This window comes from Pelodiscus sinensis, chromosome 1 (assembly GCF_052426305.1).
Source record: "Pelodiscus sinensis isolate ZL-2025 chromosome 1, ASM5242630v1, whole genome shotgun sequence".
NCBI classification, from domain to species: Eukaryota; Metazoa; Chordata; order Testudines; family Trionychidae; genus Pelodiscus; species Pelodiscus sinensis.
The window spans coordinates 199538926-199560651 of record NC_143052.1 but is presented as its reverse complement, the minus strand read 5'-3'; the positions used below and the strand labels follow the sequence as shown (position 1 = coordinate 199560651).

The 21726-nt window shown below is 40.2% G+C and overlaps 1 protein-coding gene across 10 annotated transcripts in view; it reads right to left on the bottom strand.

The window, feature by feature from the left end:
• Window positions 1–21726, bottom strand: part of CASK (calcium/calmodulin dependent serine protein kinase) — a 357337-nt gene that overhangs the window by 74116 nt on the left and 261495 nt on the right. For all 10 annotated transcript variants that reach the window (XM_075912872.2, XM_075912888.2, XM_075912881.2 and 7 more), the window contains 2 exons: window positions 10094–10171; window positions 2494–2574 (listed from right to left, as the gene is read on the bottom strand). In XM_075912872.2, the coding sequence (XP_075768987.1) occupies window positions 2494–2574; window positions 10094–10171 (159 nt within the window). The remainder of the gene's footprint in view (window positions 1–2493; window positions 2575–10093; window positions 10172–21726) is intronic.

Below are 21726 nucleotides of genomic sequence, written 5' to 3'. Positions count from 1 at the left end.
GCGGGACAACAGAATGACATCACCACATCATCTGTGTCCATAGGAGCCAAGCCCCACCCACTCCCAGCCTGGCCCTCCCTAAGGGCCATGTGGAGAGCTGGGGCTGTGGCCCCGATCCTACCCAGTAGGCAGGGGGAGAGCTGGAGCTCTCGTGGTTTTGGCCTCCCTGGTGGCGGGGAGGGAGAAGGGCCTGGGGGGGGAGAGAAGGGAGAAGGATGGCTTGGGGGGGGGGGAAGGAGGCGGATTTTAATATCATTAGCCAAAGAGTATCCCATAATTATTTATAATAGCTCTTTAAAAATCTCAGAGTATAGTCATTTATCTATAAATTAAAACCAAATTGCAGATTTAAAACCATAAGGCAGGGACTAAAATTACAAATTCTAGTTATCTAACGAATGAATTACAGCTAGTTTAAATATTTAATTATAATTTTTGCTCGTTTCCTGTGAGGAATACTGACTTCTGTCCACTGGGACACAGATAAGATGCCTAAGGATTTAGCTCATCTATCTTGATTTCCTAAACTGCGGGGAAAGGATTTACATTTTTCACAAATAAAAGGTATTTCATTTCCATATGAAAGATTTACACAGCTTCTTTTTGCTTAGAAAAAAAACTCCCATTAGTATAATTTGAACACTTTTAAAGGGAAATAAGTCTTAGTTCACATAAAAATCATTTAAAAAATTGTTGTAAGAGTTTTCTTTCTGACAGCTGGTCTTAAAAGATGTCTATCGGCACAGCAGTTTAATTACTGTTTATATAAAAAATAGTTTTCTGATGCATAACATTTTCCTTATCATTTCTCCATACAAAAATATTTAATAAATTATTATTTGGTGATTACTTTGGAAATCATGTGCACACAAAAGTTGATCAGCTAGACTTCAAACCTGCCATATATTATTGACTTTTGTCTGCCTTTACTTCTGAAGTCTTTGCAGTAAATCCAAGAAATGTATTAAATTGAAGGGAAAAAAAAAAAAAGATGAACCAGGATAAGCCATGTAAGAGAAAAATTGAGTAACAATCAGTACCATTTATTATTTTCACTCCTTTCTTCCCCCCCCATAACAAGCTTGCCTGTCATACTGTCTCTTTTTTCCTATTGTAAACAACTGTCTCTGCTAAAGGAGAGCTGGTTCTACTACCATTATCAGTGTGCGTTTGGCCATCAGGCAAATGGCACACAACACAGCTGAGGTACAAGACTACTATAATCTTCAAAGAATCCAGCTGGAATGCTGCATGCTGGAACCTGTAGCTTTTGCAAGCGTCGACTGCCTATTAAATGAAGGTGGCTGCAACTTGCTCTATTTTCAGGTGCTGTTTTCTAGTTGTTGGGAGTTTCTTGTGAAAATCAATTCTTCCCTATGCCGGGCAAAATCTGTGCACTCCTTACATTCATTCTTTGGGTTAGACACTCACACTTTTAGTTATTCCTCAGTCGGCCAGCACACAACTTCAAACAACAATATAGCAACTTCAAACAACAGTATTTCTTTTCAGGAGTTTACAGGGTGTGTTCACATCTCAAACAAAAGAAATTCACTGCCTGATTTCAAGACACTCTGTACTTCAGTGATTTAGGTGAGAGTTTTGGGTGCTCATACTCCTGACCACACAGGCCATCAATGCCCCCAAAGTAGAAATGGGTGAAATACGCCAGAGTGTTTGTCTTAAGTACAAACTCCAAATTCACTAAATTGTACCATTCCCCTGGCCCACCCTAAACTAGATTTAAATATAGGACACATTCTAAAAGTGAATAAACACATCTTTGCCCAACAAACATTTGGAAGGAGGATCCTCACCATTTCCTCCTGGGATCCACGGGTTCCTTTCTCCTTTTTACATCCCTGACAGCTCCCAAAACAAGTCCCTTGAACTGGGAATCTAACTTAGATTACTCACGTGGTAATATGCAGGACTAAACCACAGAGCTACAAGGCTGGGTGAAATAGTTTTAACAGGCTATTGAGACAAAGAATATCACTTTTAACAACATTAACTGATTTCATTATAAAGGGCCTCCTTTCTACCCTATTTTTGTAAGATTTTGTAAAGAACAGTTCAATTGCTTTTGTGACTGTGTAACAAAAGATTCACCTAATGCAACTGGCATCTGTTAGACTTGTGTTACCTTTATTGGCAGCGTGTTTAGATCTTTCTTATTCGTTTCTCTTATTGTTTCCTTTTAAAAACTAACATTTTAAGGAATAACACCCTTGTCTGATGAGAACAAACCAGCAAAATATCTGTGCCTGCAAACTGAAATTCTCATCACAACAAGCTGTAAACACAATGCTCCCTCAGTGTAGCAAGTAGTATGCAATATCAGTTGCTGAGCTAACTTAGCCCATTGGAAATGCTGATTAAATATTTATTTATGTGCAGTTAACTATAATTTTGTTTTGCTGTTTATAGGCTTTAGATAGTAGATTCTGCTGATGTTCCATGAGGAATGTGTTTAAGATAGTATTTGCTTACCATGAAATGAGGTTGTGTTAAAATACGCTTTAGCTCTTTTGCATCATTGTTCTCTGGGTAACATGAAATTTCTTCCAATACCTGCAAAACAAACAGCACAAATGTCAGTAAAGCCAACTGCTCTCTATTCTGGCATAAAATTGTAAAATGCATCCTTTATTCTGGGTGGGCCTAATTCCTGTAGCACCAACACAATCACTGGGTTATGATAGAAAAAGGTCTTCAAGAATGGGAACTTTTTTCAAACAGAATAAAAGTCATCTATTGACCTCTCTCTTTGCTAAATGAAAGATGAGATTTAAAGAAAGCAGAATCTCTCTTCTCAAACAGATAATATTCTTTGAAAGGTCATTATCATAACTGCAGAAGTAAAGTGTTAACCAGCAACTATATAAGTCGTTCTTATCAACCTCTGTTTCCATGCCTGAATGGAACCTAAGAGACATTAATAGAATTAAAAACCATGTACAAAATCTTGAATTATCGAGATTAAAATACTGCTTCTGCAAATTAAACAGTTAAAAAATATGAACTGAAGATGGTCCATGTGTTACACTACCACAAAACTCAAGATTCTATAAACAAGAAAAAATAGCATTTCATCTCATAACTGGGGGGAAAAAGTAAATGTATTTAACACAGTCCCTTACAGTCTGATATATTCAGTTTTATTCTCAGAACTCAGCTGTTTGAATGGTGGAAAAACAGAGCACTCTGCTTCTGGCAGCGGCTCCAGAGATTAACTGCTAGGAAATTCTGCAAAGCAATGTGGTTGGCACAGACAAACAACTCCCTCCCACCATTTGGGGTAGTTCAAATCATTCTCTCATTTTTCCACAACTGGTAAACAGGGTGCATTTTTAAACTCTATCATCCTGCTAAAGGTGCATTTTAGCCCTCATGGTTGAATGTGTAAAATGCACAACTCAATTTTGTCATATGGGCATGATTCACTTTATTTACTATGGGCTGAATAAGTTATTCTGAATTATTAAATAATTATAAGTTATTATTTAAACATTTTTATATCTAGTCTCCATTACTGGTACACTGTATTGACATGTATAAACCAGAATGGACTTAAAAAGAGAAGAGATTTCACACTCTCTAGAAGCTTCTGAACTGTACTTTTCAGTCTTATTTCCACAATGAAGTTGCTGGCTTAGAGTATGTTTATTTTTTTGTGCTAAAAAACTGACCTGAAATTAACAACATTAAAGGAATTGAGACACTTACTAGCTTCCCATTCTCTTTTTTAAGGCCAGGTCTATACTGGTGGAGAAAATCAATGTAAGATATGTAAGTCCAGCTATGACAGTTGTGTAGTTGGAGCTGACGTACCTTACATTGATTTTCTGGGGTGGCACCACAGTAGGTTGACGGGAGAAATGCTCCCATCAACTTCCCTTACTCCTCGCAACTGTGAGGAATACTGCAGTTGATAGGGAGGTGTAGGGTGGGGTGGGGAGGCCCTGCCAACATTTGATTTAGTGGGGTTTTCAAACTGTACCAGAAAATGGGAAACCAACTTTTGCAAGTCTGTCCCTTTATAGCAGGTGATAGAGATGCAGCCGTGTTAGTCTGGTCTAGCTGAAACAAAAGACAGGACTATGCAGCACTTTAAAGACTAACAAGATGGTTTATTAGGTGATGAGCTTTCATGGTCCAGACCCACTTTTGGGTTGGGACCACTGACCCACAGAAAAATCAGTTGGGGGCCGCACACAAGTGAGAAGCAAAAAAACCCCCCAACAAACCCTCACTGACCTGGCCCCTAACTGAGAAGGAGAAAGACACTCCCCACATTCCCCTCACACCTCAGAATGTTCAAGCCTTGCAGTGGAACAGCAGGGGGTCTGGAGCAGGTTTAAAACAAGCAAATGGAAGTTTTTCTTCACTCAGCACACAGTCAAGCTCTGGAACTCCTTGCCAGAGGATGTGGTGAAGACTAGGACTTTAACAGGGTTCAAAAAAGAGCTAGATAGATTCATGGAGGTTAGGTCCATCAATGGCTATTAGCTAGGATAGACAGGAATGGAATCCCTAGCCTCTGTTTCTCTGGAGGTGAGTGATAGGGGAGGGATCACGTGAGGATTACCTGTTGTGATCCCTCCCTCTGGAGTCCACACTAACAGGGATTTAAAAATGGCAGCGCCCGGCAAGATGCAAATGAAGCCCGGGATATTTAAACCCCGGGCTTCATTTGCAACTTCAAATGCCTACATTAGTCACCCTAGTTTGAACTAGGGTGGCAGTGTAGACATACCCTATGGGATTTCAGTGGCTCCTCCGGAGGCGGGCTCTCTGGGGCAGCATAGTGCTTTGGTAGTGCCAGGGAACGCAGGCCACCTGACAAGGGCAGGGAAAGGGCTTCATCTTCCCAGAAGCACGTGTATTTTCATGCAGTCAAGCTTGTGTCATTGGTTTTCCTGTCACGCGATACAGCAGCCTCAGCTTGTTTCTGCACAGTAGCGCACGTCCTCTTAGGTTAACTGCTTAAGCTTTCTTCATTTATTTTCAATAACATAGCCTCTCATTTTCATCTTCAATATGGATAAATGGCTGAAGAATGTGACTGTAAATACAACTAAAAAATGTCTGAATGATGTGCAGCCTAGTAGCAGTGTGCAGCCTAGTACAAGTGAGAATAAGAAGATAAAAACTCCTTGGACCCGCAATTATTCTGATGAGTATTTGAAATTTGGTTTTATAAGTGCTGGTAGTGATAATCACTTGCCATTATGCCTAATCTGTCTCTCAGAACTATCCAACGAGTGCATGAAACCATCAAAACTGAAATGCCATTTGGAATGCAAACATCCAGAATACGCGAGTAAGCCTATAGATTTTTTCATAAATAAGAGAAATTAATTCGCTTTTGCTAAAAAAAGCATGAAAAGTGCACTTTCAATGGGCTCTTCAAATGAAAACTTTGTGTTGGCTTCATATGAAGTTTCAAAACTAATAGCCGAGACAGGTTACCCGCATACTGTTGGTGAAAGGTTAATACTTCCTGCATTGAATATTATTACATCCCGTATTTAAGGAGGAAAAAAAGGGAAATCAGTTGGGTTCTCTGTCTTTATCCAACAATACAGTGAAATGTAGAATTGAAGAAATGGCGAAAAATATTGAAACGCTCATTCATCGACTACAGAATAGTCAGTTTTTTGCATTACAAATGGATGAAAGCACTGATATAGTTGACGCTGCCAACTTGATGTGTTTTGTTAGATATGATTATGAAAGCTCCATTCAAGATGATCTTTTATTTTGTAAACCATTTCCAATAAGAACAACGGCTGCGGAAATGTTAAGCTAATCAATGATTTTATTATTCAAAGCTATATTGACTGGAAAAAGTGTGCTGGACTGAGCAGTGATGAGGCTCGAGCAATGGCAGCTCGAGCTGGGCCTGTCTCGTGGATTCGCGCTGTAGTGCCTGATTGTGTATGGGTGCACTGCAGTATTCACAGAGAGGCTCTATCTGTGAAAACTATGCCATCACTTTTGAGTTCCACTCTTCAAGAATGTGTGAAGTTTATAAATTATATGAAAGCTTGTCCTTTGAATTCTGGAATCTTTACTGCTTTGTGCAACGAATTAGGAAGTGAACATGAGCGTCTCTTACTACACTGAGAGATTCGATGGCTGTTGAAAGGAAACATTTTGAAATTACTCTGAAATGAAGGATGAAGTTTTATTGTTCTTGGAGCGACATCCTCCCTTGGCAAAAGATGTTATATTTACATTTAAAGACAGGTTTCATGAGATTGATTGGTAAACAATGGTGGCTTACTTATGTGACATATTTTGTCTTTTAAATGATTTAAGTTTGAATTTACAAGGCACTAAAATTAATACTTTCAAAGTTCACAAAAAGGTTGAGGCAACAATTAAAAAACTTCGTTTATGGGCACAGTGAGTTAACAAGAGAAATTTTAAGTCTTTTTGTACTTTAACTGAATTACAAGAAAAATATGCTGAAACTAATATCTCAGATGTGATTTCTGCAGCAATCCAAGAACACCTCTTGGAGCTAACATCAAGTTTATATGAATACTTTCCTACAATTGATGCCAGTAAAATGTGGGTTAAGAACCCGTTTACTATTGATACCGAAAATGAAGAAATACTACATTTGAGTGCATCAGAAGTGCATTCACTAATTGAACTTTCCTGTGACTCTGCCTTAAAAGAGAACTTTGATAAACTCTCAATTGATTGATTTTTGGTTGAGCTGTAGAAATGAATATTCACATTTATCTGAGAAAGCAGTCAAATTCTTAATGCCTTTCATCATGACATATAAATGTGTATCTAGTTTCTCATCTTTGGTTTTCTTCAAAAATAAATATAGAAATAGATTGAATGTTGAACCAGATTTGAGGATAAAACTTTCTTTTGCTCCTGACAAAGTTGCTATGTGATGCAAAACAACATCACTCTTCCCATTAGTTCTCTTTTTAGTTATTTAAAAGTTATAAAGTGCAAACAAATGACTTATATTCAACTCATTCAATTATAAATAAACAAACTTTACAACTGTTAAAATTCTACTGGTTAAATTGTAATTAAGATTTATGTTATGTACTGTTATTGTGAATAAATACACAGTGAAAATGTATTCATTTTTCATTCTTTCTCTTAATATGCATTTATATTTTTGGGCTGCAAAAAAACAGTACCAAAAAAAAATGGATTCCAACTAAAGTAAAAAGTTTGGGAAACCCTGGTCTAGCCAGCTTTCTATCCATCTTACAGTCCACTCATCCAATCCATATTCCCTTAACTTTCTGGCAAGAATATTGTGGGTGACCGTATCAAAAGTTTTGCTAAAGCTGGCACTGACAGCTTCGGGAGGACCAGAAACTTATTTCCATATTCATCATTTGCTTAATGAATATGCAAATGAATGTTACCGGTCCTCCAAAAGCTTATGAATGGATTTACTGGTCCCTATCTCAAAAAGTTTGGGAACCCCTGCTATAGCTATTGATTCAGCAATCAAAAGGAAATATTAACATTTAGATGAAACATCCGTGTAATAATGTCATTATCAATATTTCTCTTTAATGGTTTGTTATAAACTGCCTCTAATGGATAATTTTCTTATGTTGATGAATGCAACTAGTTGCTTGGGTATGCCTAGAGAAAAAGTTGTTCTTCAAAGCTTCCTCAAAGTTCAACCAAGGAACACCTGCTATGAACAGGCTATCATAAGCTGCAAGAAAACTGTATACAGGACTCTTTGGACTTGCTCCAACTTTATTCTGGGTTAAGTTTGAGTCATAAAACTAAGATTTCCAGTCCCATCTGGATCACCCTGGATACAGAACATTGGACTGAAATGATGGACTAATTCTGAGATCTCTTTGCAACTCCAAAGCTAACCATATCTACTAAAACTGATTTCATGTCTCTATGTATAATAAACTTTTAATCAATATTCATTCTCCTTTAAAAAAATTAGCTTAGTTCATAAGAGTTGGCTGTAAGTGTGTATTTGGGTAAAAGCTGAAACGTTGATAAAACTTTCATATTTGATTTGACTGTCTGGGAAGAAGCCCAAAAGCTGGGTTGCTTTAAGGAAACTGTGGTGTGACTTCTGTATAACCAGTAAGGCATTGTTGAAGCAATTTTGTGCTGTCTTGGTAAATCTAAGTACTGGGCTACCCACTAGCTTTGGGGATATTCTTCCCCATTCTTTGCATTTTACCCCAAATGAGCAACCTCAGTGTGCTCCCCCTTCTCTGGGACCCTAGTCACAAAGACATTCAGGTACAAAATGTGCTGCAGGCCTCATAGGCATTTATCAGTGGACTGCTCCCTCTGACACAGGTAGTACCCCTGTGCATGCATTGTACTGTACAGCCAGCTCCTGCTACACAAAAGTGCTCTGTCCATCTCCCTGCAGGAAACAAGCTCACCACTTCTTCATTACCGTAAGGAGGCTGAGTAATACTCTCTACAGAGTTGGTAGAAGTTTCTCTGTGTGGGCCCTCTTCCTGCTTTTTCCTGCCTGTACCTGCAAGTACAGTTTCCTCTGAGAGTCACCTAGCCTGTGATGACTCGGCTGTGCCATCTTGGTGCTTCTTGTGGCCAGGAATCAGTGGCCCCAATCTTGTTCACAGGGTTCCAGAGAAGCATGAGTGTACCTGGATAAGAGTAACTTGATGGTTGGATGTCCAGTCCTCACACACTGATGTGGGGAAGTGGGAGAAGGTATAGATTTGGATGGACAAAGATATAAAATGTGTCTCTGGGTGAAATTGTGAGGACTGCTCAAAGCATGCCTGAGCTGTTAATGTCTGTCAATCTGGCCACAAAGTCTTGTTTCAATAAAAAGTAGTTAGAAAAACAGGAGAAAAATCTTCAGAAAGTGTCAGTGTGACTTCAGTGATCACAGATTATGATTAAAAATGTCTGTGCTCATTTGAATTTTAATATTACTCAAAGCAATGGTTTTTAGCTATCATATGTTAAACGAGTAATACTTTTGATTGACACTATAGATCACATTCTTTATTCAGCATTTGGCCTACGTTTAACAAGTAGCTCTGTTTTTATTGGCTTTGGCCATTTTGAGTCTTATGTCCTACAGCTCTGCATCTGATTTCCAGCTCTGCCCCCTTTTTTGGCACTAATTCTTTGCTGTAGAAGTTTATTTCATATGTAAAATGAATAGGGGTATGAGAGAGCAGTAAGGAGTTGCCATTACCCTTGAACATGCTTTTTCCCTTCCTTTTTGCAGCCTAGGAAAATAGATTAGCATGCAGCTGTTCTACTTTGTTGTGTCTTTTGCTTATCCTCATTGGCTCTGTATAAAATATCTTCAGTGTTAAATATCTTGTAATCTCTGTAACCCGATGATTTGGAAAGTTTGTAGCATAGAAAGTGTTGATTTAATTAGAAATTCTGTAAATAGTAATTATGGGCAGGTATAATAATATTAATCACCTGCTTATTAATATTCATTTTATGGGAGTTAACATTACTAAATAAGGTTTTAGGAAAAGTAGTGATAGACATGTGAATTAACATATTAAAATAGCTAAATGGGTGTGACTGATGCCAATTTGTTGCCACTTGGCTGTTGTGTTGAATGTCCAAGATATATGTGCATGGGCAATAAAGCAGTTCATTTACCCCATCCACTCCTGGGTCGCCTGTTTCTTCTCTAACAGTAGACACAATAAAAAGCAAGACAATCTTGATTCAATCTACAGACATTTCTAAAGAAAGCTGTTATTTGAGAAATTATCCAACCTCCAAACTTTTGCTGAATTCAAATCTACCAAATGCAAAATATATGCAAATAACCACATTTGTCACAGGAAAAAGCTCCTTTTTTTTATATCCCTACTGATAAGTTAGAGGATGTATGATGAGGCTAAATAATATAAAGATTCCTTACAGTCCAATAAATAAATGCCTTACAGATAAATTTACAAAGCCTGCCTTGCAACTAAAAATAAAAATATTAGAGTGAGTCAAATTGAGGACCAGACTAGAGCACGGTATCTATGATTAAAGAGTTTCACATTAAACAAAGAAAATAAAAATCTGAAAGTCTGAAATGAACTTCAAAACCACTTACCTCTTTGGCTCTCTGTACAGCATCACTTGGAGGATTCCTGATTTGCGGTGAAGATTTTGTGTTAATTTTGTCATAAAGCTGAAATCAGAAGGACATAGAATGCTGTAGTCACTTACTTCTTTGTTAATATTCAATATAATTGAGTCCAACAACTTACATACAATAATATGGTTAAAATATCTATGTTCAACTACAAGCTTCACTGTGTTTTATGGACAAATTTAGCAAACAAACTCCTTAATCCCCTCCCCCCCAAACATTTCCTGAGCTGAAAACAGTGCCATCCATTCAAAATGTACAGCATACCATGGGAAAGTTTAGAGAGGTTGTGGGATTTTCTGTGCTTCCCATGCATTTTCAACAGGAAACTCTGGGAACCACATCACTTGCACAAATGTTTCTGTGCACTTTTAATAAGTGGTACTGGAACTCATGATAATTCATACATGCTGCTATGTATTTACATTAAGCCATATTTCTCACTTTTTCCAATAAATCAAATGTCAACTACTTCAAACATTATATCATTTTAAACTCAAGTTCGCTGCATAAGAAAATGTACCTCTAAGTAATTGCTACAGAATTAGCAGTTAGTTTTGGGAAAAGTGCAAAATTGCTCCTTCTAGGAAGGAATGTTTACATAAAGGATTATCATTTCTTTACCAGGATTTTATATCAACAGGGTCAACACCAGTATGTTTAAATATGAAATCAAAGACCTTTACTTCTCATGTACTGTATATTATTTACAAAACCTAAATAAATAAAATACAGAGAAAAAAAAGAGCTGACTATCTATGCTCAGTCCTCCCCCGCTGCAGTGGAGCGACCTAGCTGGGAAATGGCAGAGTGTAACCATGTAACACTTTCCTACTCTGAATAGCTAGAGTCCTGGGTCAGTGGAGGCAACACTGAAGAGGTGGTCTTGGATAAGGAAGGGGAGGAAGAGATCGAGAGACAGGCAAGTGGAGAATCCATTCTCCGTGATCCTCCAGCCAGGAGCTGTTTGTAGCCCCAAAGCAGTCCAGCCGGATGCAGAAAAGCTTTGTGGCCAAGTGATGCTGGGGAAAGAACCTCCGGTGAGTATGCAATTTCAAGTAATATTTTGGGGAATATCTTATATTCTATTTTTAATTAAAATTAACAAGATGAGGTAGAGTTGTTATCTTCCTCCCAGTGGCTGCATCGGCTAGGCACAGAGTGCCCCATGAAAAAAAAGACAGTTTATGTTCACAGGGATGGCCCAGGAATCCTCATTTTTTCCACCATGGAGGATACTCCAATATTAATTTTGCTGGCATCATGGCAGTACACAACACAGCAACATAGGGACCCAGTCTGTCCCCAGATGCTTGCACAACTTTTTCCCTAGTCACTTCTGTTACTTAGGAGAGTGATCTCAGCTAGGTCACCCAAGGGAGATGGCAGTAGATTCCATTTCAACTGCCTAGACTGCAAATAATAGTCCTGTAGCAACCTCCCACCCCACCTCATGATTTTCCATCCCTTCACCCACAGTTTCTGGAACATGGCAGTAGTTTAGGTGGCAGAGGTTAGGAGATAAAGCATTCCCCTGGGGAGCGCAGGCTGGTAGGTTCAAGTCCCACCAACCGTGGGAGCAGTGGGACAGCCAACACTGGAACAGAAGAGCTAAGGCAGGCTTACCCTGGTCCTGGCCCTTCACCACTCCCAAAAGCAGGTGGCATGTACAGCAGGGGCTCCATGTGCAGCCCCTCATCTACAAGCCCCAACCCCACAGCTTCTACTGGCCAGTTTTCCATTACTGAGCAATGGGAGCTGCAGGAGTGGTAGCTGCAGGCAAGGAGAGCCCCTGCACTGATTTTCTCAGGGGCTGCAGGGACATGCCAGCCACTTCCAGGAGCCCCAACCACCATAGGGATAATTACTCCAGACATTACAGGTTAGGCATTTTAGAACTCACTTCTGTGGGCTTCCGGATGTTGGCCCTGTGGGCTCTGCTGCTGGCAGGGTCCTAGGTGAAGGCCCCTCTCCAGGGTCCTGGCTGCCAGTGCTGCACTGCAGGCTCTGCTGCTGGCAGCATTCGGGCATGTGCAAGGTCCCAAATGCCAACCCCTGTTTCCAGACCCTAACAGAGTTTAACCATTAACAGAAACTGATAAGCATCAGCTTTTCTGTTAATCTCTTTCACTCCTAATGCAGATAGCTTGATGCTTTCACTCTTTATATACACAACTATTTAAATATGCTTTATGGCATTTCATTGTTGTAGGTTTATGAATATTATTTTCAAAATAATATAATTCAAAACTATAACAGTTTAATCACAATGTAAGCATGATAGTTATTTTTATTCCTTGTTTTTTAAATACTTTATGTTTTTACACACACTTTTTTGTACATGTTATATGACAAACACACACATTCATGTACACACTTCTTCCACTTTCAGCTGTTATTTATTGGACATGAAAAAACAGATTGGTTCTGAATGTGGTTGCTGAATTTTCACATGGTATTCAGGTATTTTGAGGGTAGAATCAAATCCATCATTTGTTTCAGATCTCTGACTTTCAACTCTGCCTGCCAGACGTGGGCAGAAGTTTGTTGCATTCACGTAATTAATGTGTTTTTCTGACCACAAGTAAGCCCCATCAACAATAACTATTCCATTCCAGCCACAGAAATAGGTGAGAAGCTTTCAACCAGAAAAGAACAGGAGTTTGCAATAGACAGCAGGACCTAAAGCAGTGGTCACCAACCAGTAGATCAGGATCTACTGGTAGATCTTGGAGCCTCTGACAGGTGATCCTGACTGGTTTGGCCAAGAGGCTATCAAGTGCCAGCACTTCCAACTGCCTCTCCCCGCACTGCTGCACACCTCCTGCCCTCTGCCTTGGAACTGCTCCTCTCCCTGGGAGCCTCCAGCTTGCTGTGCAGGGCAGGGGAGGGAGAAGAGAGGCACTGATGTCAGGGTGCCCCATCTCTCACCCCATATCCTATCTCCACAGAGTAGACAGGGGGCAGAGCAGACAGGGCTTGGGAGGGAATCTGCTGGCTGCTTTAAGGAGTGGTGCAGGGCCAGGGCAAGGGTGAGCCTGCCTTAGCCCCACTGCACCACCAGCCAGGAGCCACCAGCAGTGCCCAGCTTGAGTCCACATCCCAAACTCCTACCCCAGTTGTGAACCCTTCCTCCACCCCAAACCTTTGTCCTAGTCCCGAGCACCCCTGCATCCAAATGCTGCCCCAGAGCATGTACCTAGAACCCTCCTACATCCCAACTGCCTGCCCCAAGAGCAGCTCAGAGCCCCTCCCACACTCCAGATCCCTTAAGCCAAGACCAGAGCCTGCACCCCAACCCTCTGCCCCAGCCTGATGAAAGTGAGTGAGGATGGGCAAGAGGGGGAGGATAGAGTGAGCAGGGGCGGGGGGCTTTGGAGAAGGAGCAGGAGGGAGATGGGACAGGGGTATTTATATTTGAGGTAGTCCTTGGATTGCACTTAAATTCAAAAAGTGATCTTGTGCTTAAAAAGGTTGGAGACCACTGACCTAAAGTATACATTAAAGCAGCAGGAGCCCGAGCCAGCGAGTATTAAAATAGTGTTCCACCTATACCCCAAAATGTTTTCCAAAATGCTTCCTACTACTGCACAAGGAAATGAATAGACTAGCTGCCCCTTTTAATCAGAGTAATGCTTTGAAGTAGTTTCTGCATTACAATCCGTTATCATCTAGTACTCACAATTTAGCAAGTATTTGCTGAAATAATACCTAGGGCATGTTACAAATCCTAAATGTCCCATTTGGGATTAACATGTAATTCTGAGAAATCCTAAGAGAATACAAAAACAATGAATGAATGAATATTCTATATGCAAAATGTGGTTAAAGTAATACTCCAAAATAAAATTTAGCCCCCAATTTAAATTTAGTAAAAATTATTACAATTTGTATTGTGTTTATAGCCAGAAGGCTCCAAACAGGTTGGGACCTCATTATTCTAGGTGCTGTATAAAACACAGTAACAGGTTTTTAAAAAATTCAACAAAAATGGAAAAATGTTTCCATGAAGTTACTGTTAATTAGAATTTGAATAGAGGCATTTGTTTAAAAAAATGGAATAAATAAATCACTGCACTATTTTAATAGTACAGTACATGAGAACCTGACCACAAACAAAAAGTCTTATTTATGATTACTGAGGGGAATTAAAAAAACATAGTACTGTAGTTGTATTACTCTTTTAAACTAATTTCCATACAATCAGAGAGGAAGGATATGTAGCATAATTCTATTTCCACCCACACTCCTCTCTCATTCTTGTTTCCCTTGCTAGTACCCGACAACAAAGAGAAGAGGTCTCCACAGAGAAAAGAGGAAAAAGGTGCCATGAAGGCATGCAAACCCCATCCTTCTGTTCTATACAAAAGTGGGGAGATTCAGAGGTGGGATCTTGGGATATGATCTGGCACATGATTTTGATAATGTTGCTGAAAGAAAATCTCATTGTGCAATTCTCCAATTTCCTTCATCCAAATGCCTTTGCAAAGAAAAAAAAATCATATGAACCCCAAAGATTCTGGAAGAATAATAAAGCTGATAGTTTTTTATTATAGGCTAAGTAAACCTCCTTCAGCTGTTCTGTAGTTTACTGCAGATGATTTTTTCCCCTCTCTGACCTTCCACATACTAATGTCAATTTTGCTATTTTAAAAAGTAACTGAATGTTTATTTAAACAGAGCTACTGCAAAAGTGCCTGCTGACTGACATTTCATAGAGGCACCTTCCCCATTGAAGAATATTGTCTTTACTTGGTTTGAAAAAAAAAACCCCACCTGTTTTAATTTAGCAATAGATAAACTGCATACTGAAAACAGGCAGTAGACATTCTTACAGCACAATTCACTACGGGCTGAGGTTTTCCCATCTTCATGTTTTGTATTTTACTGCATATGCTACTTTAAGGCTGACAGAAGCATGCCCTCAGTTTATTCTTGGTTCAAAGAACTTACAAGCTTCGCTGAAGTTTATGGAGACTGAAAGGGACACCATTTGATTACTTTACTTTTTTCTCCACACACACTATAATTTAGCCCATCATTATAAATCATGATGATTATTAAGTAATCATGTTGACTCTCAGTGCTCATAGTGAATTAAGTGATAAAAAGCTACCAATAATGTAATAGTTTAGCTGTGTGACCAAGCACTAGTAAGTCAAAGATAAAGGCAACGTTAACTCAACCAACTTGCACATTTTTTATCCCCCCCCTCAGTTAAATGTTAAGAATACAGTACTCTATTATAAAATATATGTTCTACAACATATTACACAGAATGCACAATATGGTTGTATTAAGATGCCAGAGTAATTGCATTAAGAATTTCGTAGATATTGAGGTCCTGACTCTACAATTTTTACATTTAATGGTGGGTTTCTACATTTACTGTACAGAAAATAAAAATTCTGAGGATTGATGAGCAGCCTCCAAATGCTAACAGCTTCCATCCATTCATTAGCAAAAACAGGTATTTAAGGTAAATACAAAATTGTCAATATGGTAAGTTAATTAAAGGTTTATTAAAAATGCAAGATTTATTTTAATGAATTGGACTTCTTGGTACACAAAAATACTTTAAAGAGGGAACCCTCAACAAATCAAACTGTCCATGTCAGATGACTGTCTCCTAGAACTCAAAGCTTTCTGACTTCTTGTAAGTATAAAAAGACTTTGCTGCTTGCACAGATTTAAAAATCCAGAACATGATTCACTTTTAATTTTCAATTAGTCTGAAGCAGAAAGTTTATTGTTTTATCCCATCACTTCAAAATTTCCCAAAATTCCTTTTTACTAATACAAAAAACCTCTTGCTCTACACAAAAGTTGACATATCATCTGGAGGAGAAAAACATTTTAGTATCTTGAAAAAAATTAACTCCACTCCAATACTAGTATATAAGAATTTAGACTCACTGGCTAGTCTAATCTGTAATGGAGTCATTCACAGGGGCAGATTAGTCAATGGAATAATTCACTGTATTTTACCAGTCCAGAATCTGGAATTTACAAGTCAATGACAGACATGGAGAAGGTTTCCCTAGATTTGATGTAACAGAAACCATGATGATGAAAGAAAATAAAAATGCATTAATAAGAACAGAAATTGTTTAATATGTATGGAATTGCCAACCGCAAGTGCCCCCCCTCCCACTGTGTCATTTAGGAAGGGAAGAGCTTCAGGGTGCTGCCTGCTGTTCCCCTTCCCATCAGGAAGCAACAGGAAAGCACACAATGGGTGTGCATTGGCAGAGGAGTGAGTGATCCATGCTGTGAGCTTCCCTTTTACTCCCTGAGAGTGAAGAAGGTGAACAGCAAGCCGTCTCGATATGAATCGTGAGGGGGAGGCTTCAGCCCCTACTACATAGCACCCTTTCCCCTCTATATTTCCCCACCCACACATACCCCAGCCCCCTGCCCATAGCCCCTTTTGACATCCCAACTCTGATTCCTGCATCCCTCGCATCCCCACCCTCCTCCCTGAGCCCCTCCCCACACCTATGTCCGCCACAAACCCCTGTCCTAAGTAATGTCCCCTCTAGTTCAGTGGTTCTCAAAATGTGGTCTGTGGACCACAAGTGGTTCGTTACCATCTTGCAGGTGGGCCACAGGCTCACCTCCATCTTGGAGTGTGGAGCCTGCACTGGTACTCCAGCTCCCCCAAGCCTGAAGTGCTGGCTTCCCGCTGCAGGGAAGGTTGGCCTTGTGGCCTGGATCCAGCTTGCAGGGGAATTAAATGGCTCCATGTGTTACTGCTCCCTCATTCCTGCTGGGGGAACAAGCAATGCAGGAAAAAGCTTGTCTGGAGGTTTTCCTTGCAGCTTCCATTGGCCGGAACCATGGCCAGTGGGAGCAGCAGAGGATGGTGCCTGGGAGCAGCAGGAGACATGGAGTCAGATAAGGCCCCCCCACATCCCTCCTACTCAGATCCTGCCCCCCCACTCCTGTACCTTACTTTCCTCCCAGACCCCTCACCTGCTCCTACACCCCACCTTCTTCCCAGACCACTCATCCTCAGCTCACTCCACACTAATTTTGTCATCATGGGAGGTTGGCTGGTGGTCCATGGAAAGGTCTGCATTGAGCAGGGTGGCCTGCAGGCCAGTAAGTTTGAGAACCACTGCTCTAATCTTTTCCATCCACGTGCAGACTCATTTTTTTAATGTACACCAATCTGTGTGCAAATGTGCACCACAGTATAAACAAAAAACCTAGCTATGCTGCTCTGCTTATCATCTGGGCAGAATTTAAATCTCTGCTGAGTGGCTGTAGAAATGCAGGAGAGCTTACAGGGATCACTGGCCCTGAGCAACCCTCCCCCTCGACCCCTCTCTTAAATTTCTTACAGATACTGTCTTATTACAACACCCCCAACTGTCTGCCCTAAGTCTTCTCCCTGACCAGCAGGGGATGATAAATTTCTTACAGGTACTGTCGTAAGTTACTTTCACCTCTGATTTTAAGTTCTTTTTCCATTTGCTTTCTGGTTTCTGAGCATTAGGATTCTGTTGAGTCACACTTTCAAGCTTTTCCCTATAACCATGAGGGGTAGAAAATGCTGCCCCCTCCTTTTTTCTAAACATGAAAGAAGGAGGGGGCACTTAATCATTTGTCTCCACAAATGATGGAGTTGGGACCTCAAATATTGTGAGATCTAGAAGAGGTGGCAACACTGCAAAAGTGATCTACTGAATGAAGCAAGATCCTCCCACAAGTGGCATTACCATAGAAATTGTCAAATTAAAGAACCAGTCATCTCATCTCTAATCTGTCTAGTGTGGTTACTAGAGGGATAATTAATGAGAAATATGAAATGAGTTTCTGAAATAAGAATATTTTGGCGGACAGTTCTCAGTGGGACAGTTTGGACACTAAAATGCTGCCATTTTTAGAAGTAGGAGATTGAAATACCTGTAGTAATCTTGGAATTTGTTTTTTCTTTCTTGTGACATTAGATTGCAGATACATCTGCAGAAACATCCAACTCTTTTGCATAAGAACTGCAAATATTGAACAAATTCCATTCTCTGTTAGACCTGAGTAACTCAAGAGAATTACTCTGCAGTCACAAAAGTGAAATTAAAGAGCATAATTTAACTATATGCTCACATAACCAATTTTATGTCTGTCTTCTGATCCAGAGTGGATGCACATCTGTGTATGCTCCAATAAGGTACATAACTATGGACAAAAACTAAGTGCTTTATAAATCATATATGTAGCTACAAACTAAATATTAAAGTAGTAATGCACAACATACAATACATGGAAGGTCATTTCACAGTTTAGAGCTTGGACAATAAGGCTTCTGCCAACTAGAAAAAATAATTTTAATACAAGACTATGAAAATGCCAACTCAAATCGAATCCATCCTTTGGGACATAAATAGCCTTGTGAAAACAATGTAAGCGGAAAAAAGCCATGAGAAAGTCATCAACTGGAGGAGAACTTCATAGCAAAGCCAATTCTCAAGGTAGCATTTAAATTAAGTAACCAAAATGGAGAACTGGCCATTTTCTTTGAAAATTATTAGGGCACTGAAATTACTTCCACACGAACAACTTGTTCTCTCCTGTTTTTCAAGATTCAAGCTAGAAAGGTTAATTTAGTATTTTGTCTACAAATTGCCGGAACTTTCACAACTATGCTAATGCTATAGTACAATACTATAAGAATTTTAATTTCATTAATAGAAGCAATATTATTAATAATATTCTTTTACAACTGTTGGTCTTTTTGTATGTTTTTGTTTTTATATTGTTTTGAAAATTTAATAAAATCAAACATTTCTTTATGTAGGAATGTGGAAAAACTCCCCCCAAGACCCAATAAAAGATTTTACCTTTCAGAATTTGGTACACTAAGATGACAGTGGGCAGTATCTTTCAATCAGCAACATCACAACATCCAGGCAGAACAGTGAGAAATAACTTTAAACTGCACTGGGATCACATTCTGAAATCAATATTACATTTCTGGAACATCCTAACTGACCTATAAAAATCTTGCAGGACCTACTTCCTGATGCCAAATACCTGTGACAAATGGGGCTACCAGAATACTTATCTAATCTATTTAGGCAAAAGTAGAAAATGAATGGTTCTACTTTCTTCGGTTAAAGTAGAAATTAACTAAAAAGACATCTTATATACAACAATAAGGACCGATGACAACTACCCCCCACCGCTACATTGCCAAGCTATACTAGAAGACAGGAGGCAGTGGGTGTGATTTAATTAGGCCACAACATTATTAATTTAAAAGATGTGGAGGAATCTGCTAATAAATTGTACAAAGGAGGGCACGATCATTCTCTTATTTCCACATACTCCCAACCTAATCACAGTTATCCCACTATTGGGTCCTCCCACCCATCCCACCTTGTGAGGCTTAAGGGAGCTTAAAAGGATGGGGTTGGCTCTCCCTGTACCAGAGGCAGAACCTCTGAACCCTTCTTCTCTTCTGAAGCTCTTTAAGGCACTGATTTTCAAAGTTGGGTTGCAGGCCCAATCAGGTAAGCTGCTGGCAGGCCCGCCACACTTTACCTACGTTTTGTTCGTGTCTGTAGCCATGGAGCCTTGCAGCTCCCATTGGCTGCGGTTTACCATTTCCAGCCAAGGGACAGCCCTTCTTTGTGGTCTTCCTTCATTTCTTCTTTCACCCAATAACATTTTGATTAATTCAGACACCAGTGACCCACTAAACAATGCAGCCCTCCCACTAGTCAGATGACACTAAGTAGCAGTGAGCTGTCTGTAGCCTCACAAGGTTACCTGTGTACAGACAAAGTATAACTGGGCATATAGTTCAGTCAGAATAAATTCCTGGTCTAAACTACAGTCTCTCTCAGTAGGAACCCTTTGTTCAAACAATCATTTGATTTGTTTCGGGCCTAGCATGATTTTTGAACATTTGGGGTTGCAGCATTACTTTGGAAGGAAGCAAATCATGGTCCCTGCACTGAGATGCTTATGTCAGTTCCTAAACCTGCAAAGGAAACTTGTTGATGAACCTCTGGGCCGGGCCCGTGTAGACAGGCCAAATACCAGAAAAGCCTCTTCTGGTAAAAAAAAGGAAGATATGCAAATTCAAGCTGAATTTGCATATCTTCTTTTGGAAGCCGCATGTAGTCTAGATGTGCCTAAAGTCAAAGGAACTCTGAGTACAACTGACCCACTTGACTGGTATTCAATACATTTCTGTAAACACTTATAAAAAGCAAAAGGACTACTCATTTGCTAGATAGAGTTTGTAAGTTTGCCTTAAGTTAGATACAACAAAGATATATGCAGTGGTATTGTAGCCATGTTGGTCTAAGGATATTGGAGAGACAAGATACATGAGATAGCACCTTTTATTGGACCAACTTCTGTTGGTGAGAGAAACAAGCTTTTAAACTCTGTAACTCAAAAACTTGTCTCTCTCACCAACAGAAGTTGATCCAACAAAAGATAATATCCCACCCACCTTATTACACTAATGACATAACATATAAGGGATGGGGGAGAGATGACATCAGGCCACAATGAAGAGGTTAAATAAAATAATGCTAATTTTGTTTTAAATATATATTTTATAAAGTTCTATTTTATTAGGTCACTGCCTCAATTTTACGTTGACAAATGCTTCCGAAATCTCAAGAGATTAGAAAGAAATAAGGTGGTTGAGATTCATTTTTAAACAGAATAGTCGTAACAATAGCAATAACAGAGTTTTAGATTTTGATTCAGAATTCTGCATTAACATTCTCCTTGGGAGAGGATCTACACACACACTATTTTTAATAAAAAAACCTGGACTTTGTATTTAAGAAAGCTGGGAGGGTAGAAGCCAAAGAAGTTGAAAATGAAGACATTTTAAATCATTATTCAGTTGTGGGGAGAAAAGTCTGTAAATGTTGGCCCTGACATTTTCTTTTCCACTCTATGGAGTAATTTGCACCAGTTCTTCAGACCCTGTTTAAATATTATGCTCCTACTCTCCACATGGGTGGTTGGTGAAAGTAGGGCTGAAGGAGGCAAGTTTCCAGCACCGCCCCTTCCGCTGAGGCCCCAGCCCCTAATGGGAGCCAAGCCGCTTCCCGCACACCAGAGGGAGGTGGGTACTATGCTGCATGCCCCCCACCACCACAAGGAGGGGAAAAGGGCAGGTGGTGCATGCCCCAGCATCCCCGATCGCAGAGCAAGGGGAGGGAGGGTGATGCATGGCTCCAGCTACTCAGACCCCAGAGCACTGGAAGGGAGAATGGTGCATGTCCCCAACCTCCCAGGCCACGGAGCACAAGAAGGGCAGGAGGTTTGTGGCTCCAGCAGGGGCGGTGTGAGGCGGGCTGTGGCAGCTGGCGCCCCAGGCGGAACGCGCGATCGGCGCCCCCACCTGCAAGGCCGTCAATGGCCGTGACGTTATCATTGGGCACCCTGTTGAAGATGGCGCCCTAAGCGACGTCCGAGTTGGCCTATGCTCATGGGCCGCCCCCGGGCTCCAGCATCTCTTCAGACAGGAACACCAGGTAGGGTAGGCACTGGAGGCAACAACACTCCACTCACAGAATGCCTAAAGTAGGCGTTCTGGGGGCAGAGTGTGGGCAGGGCCA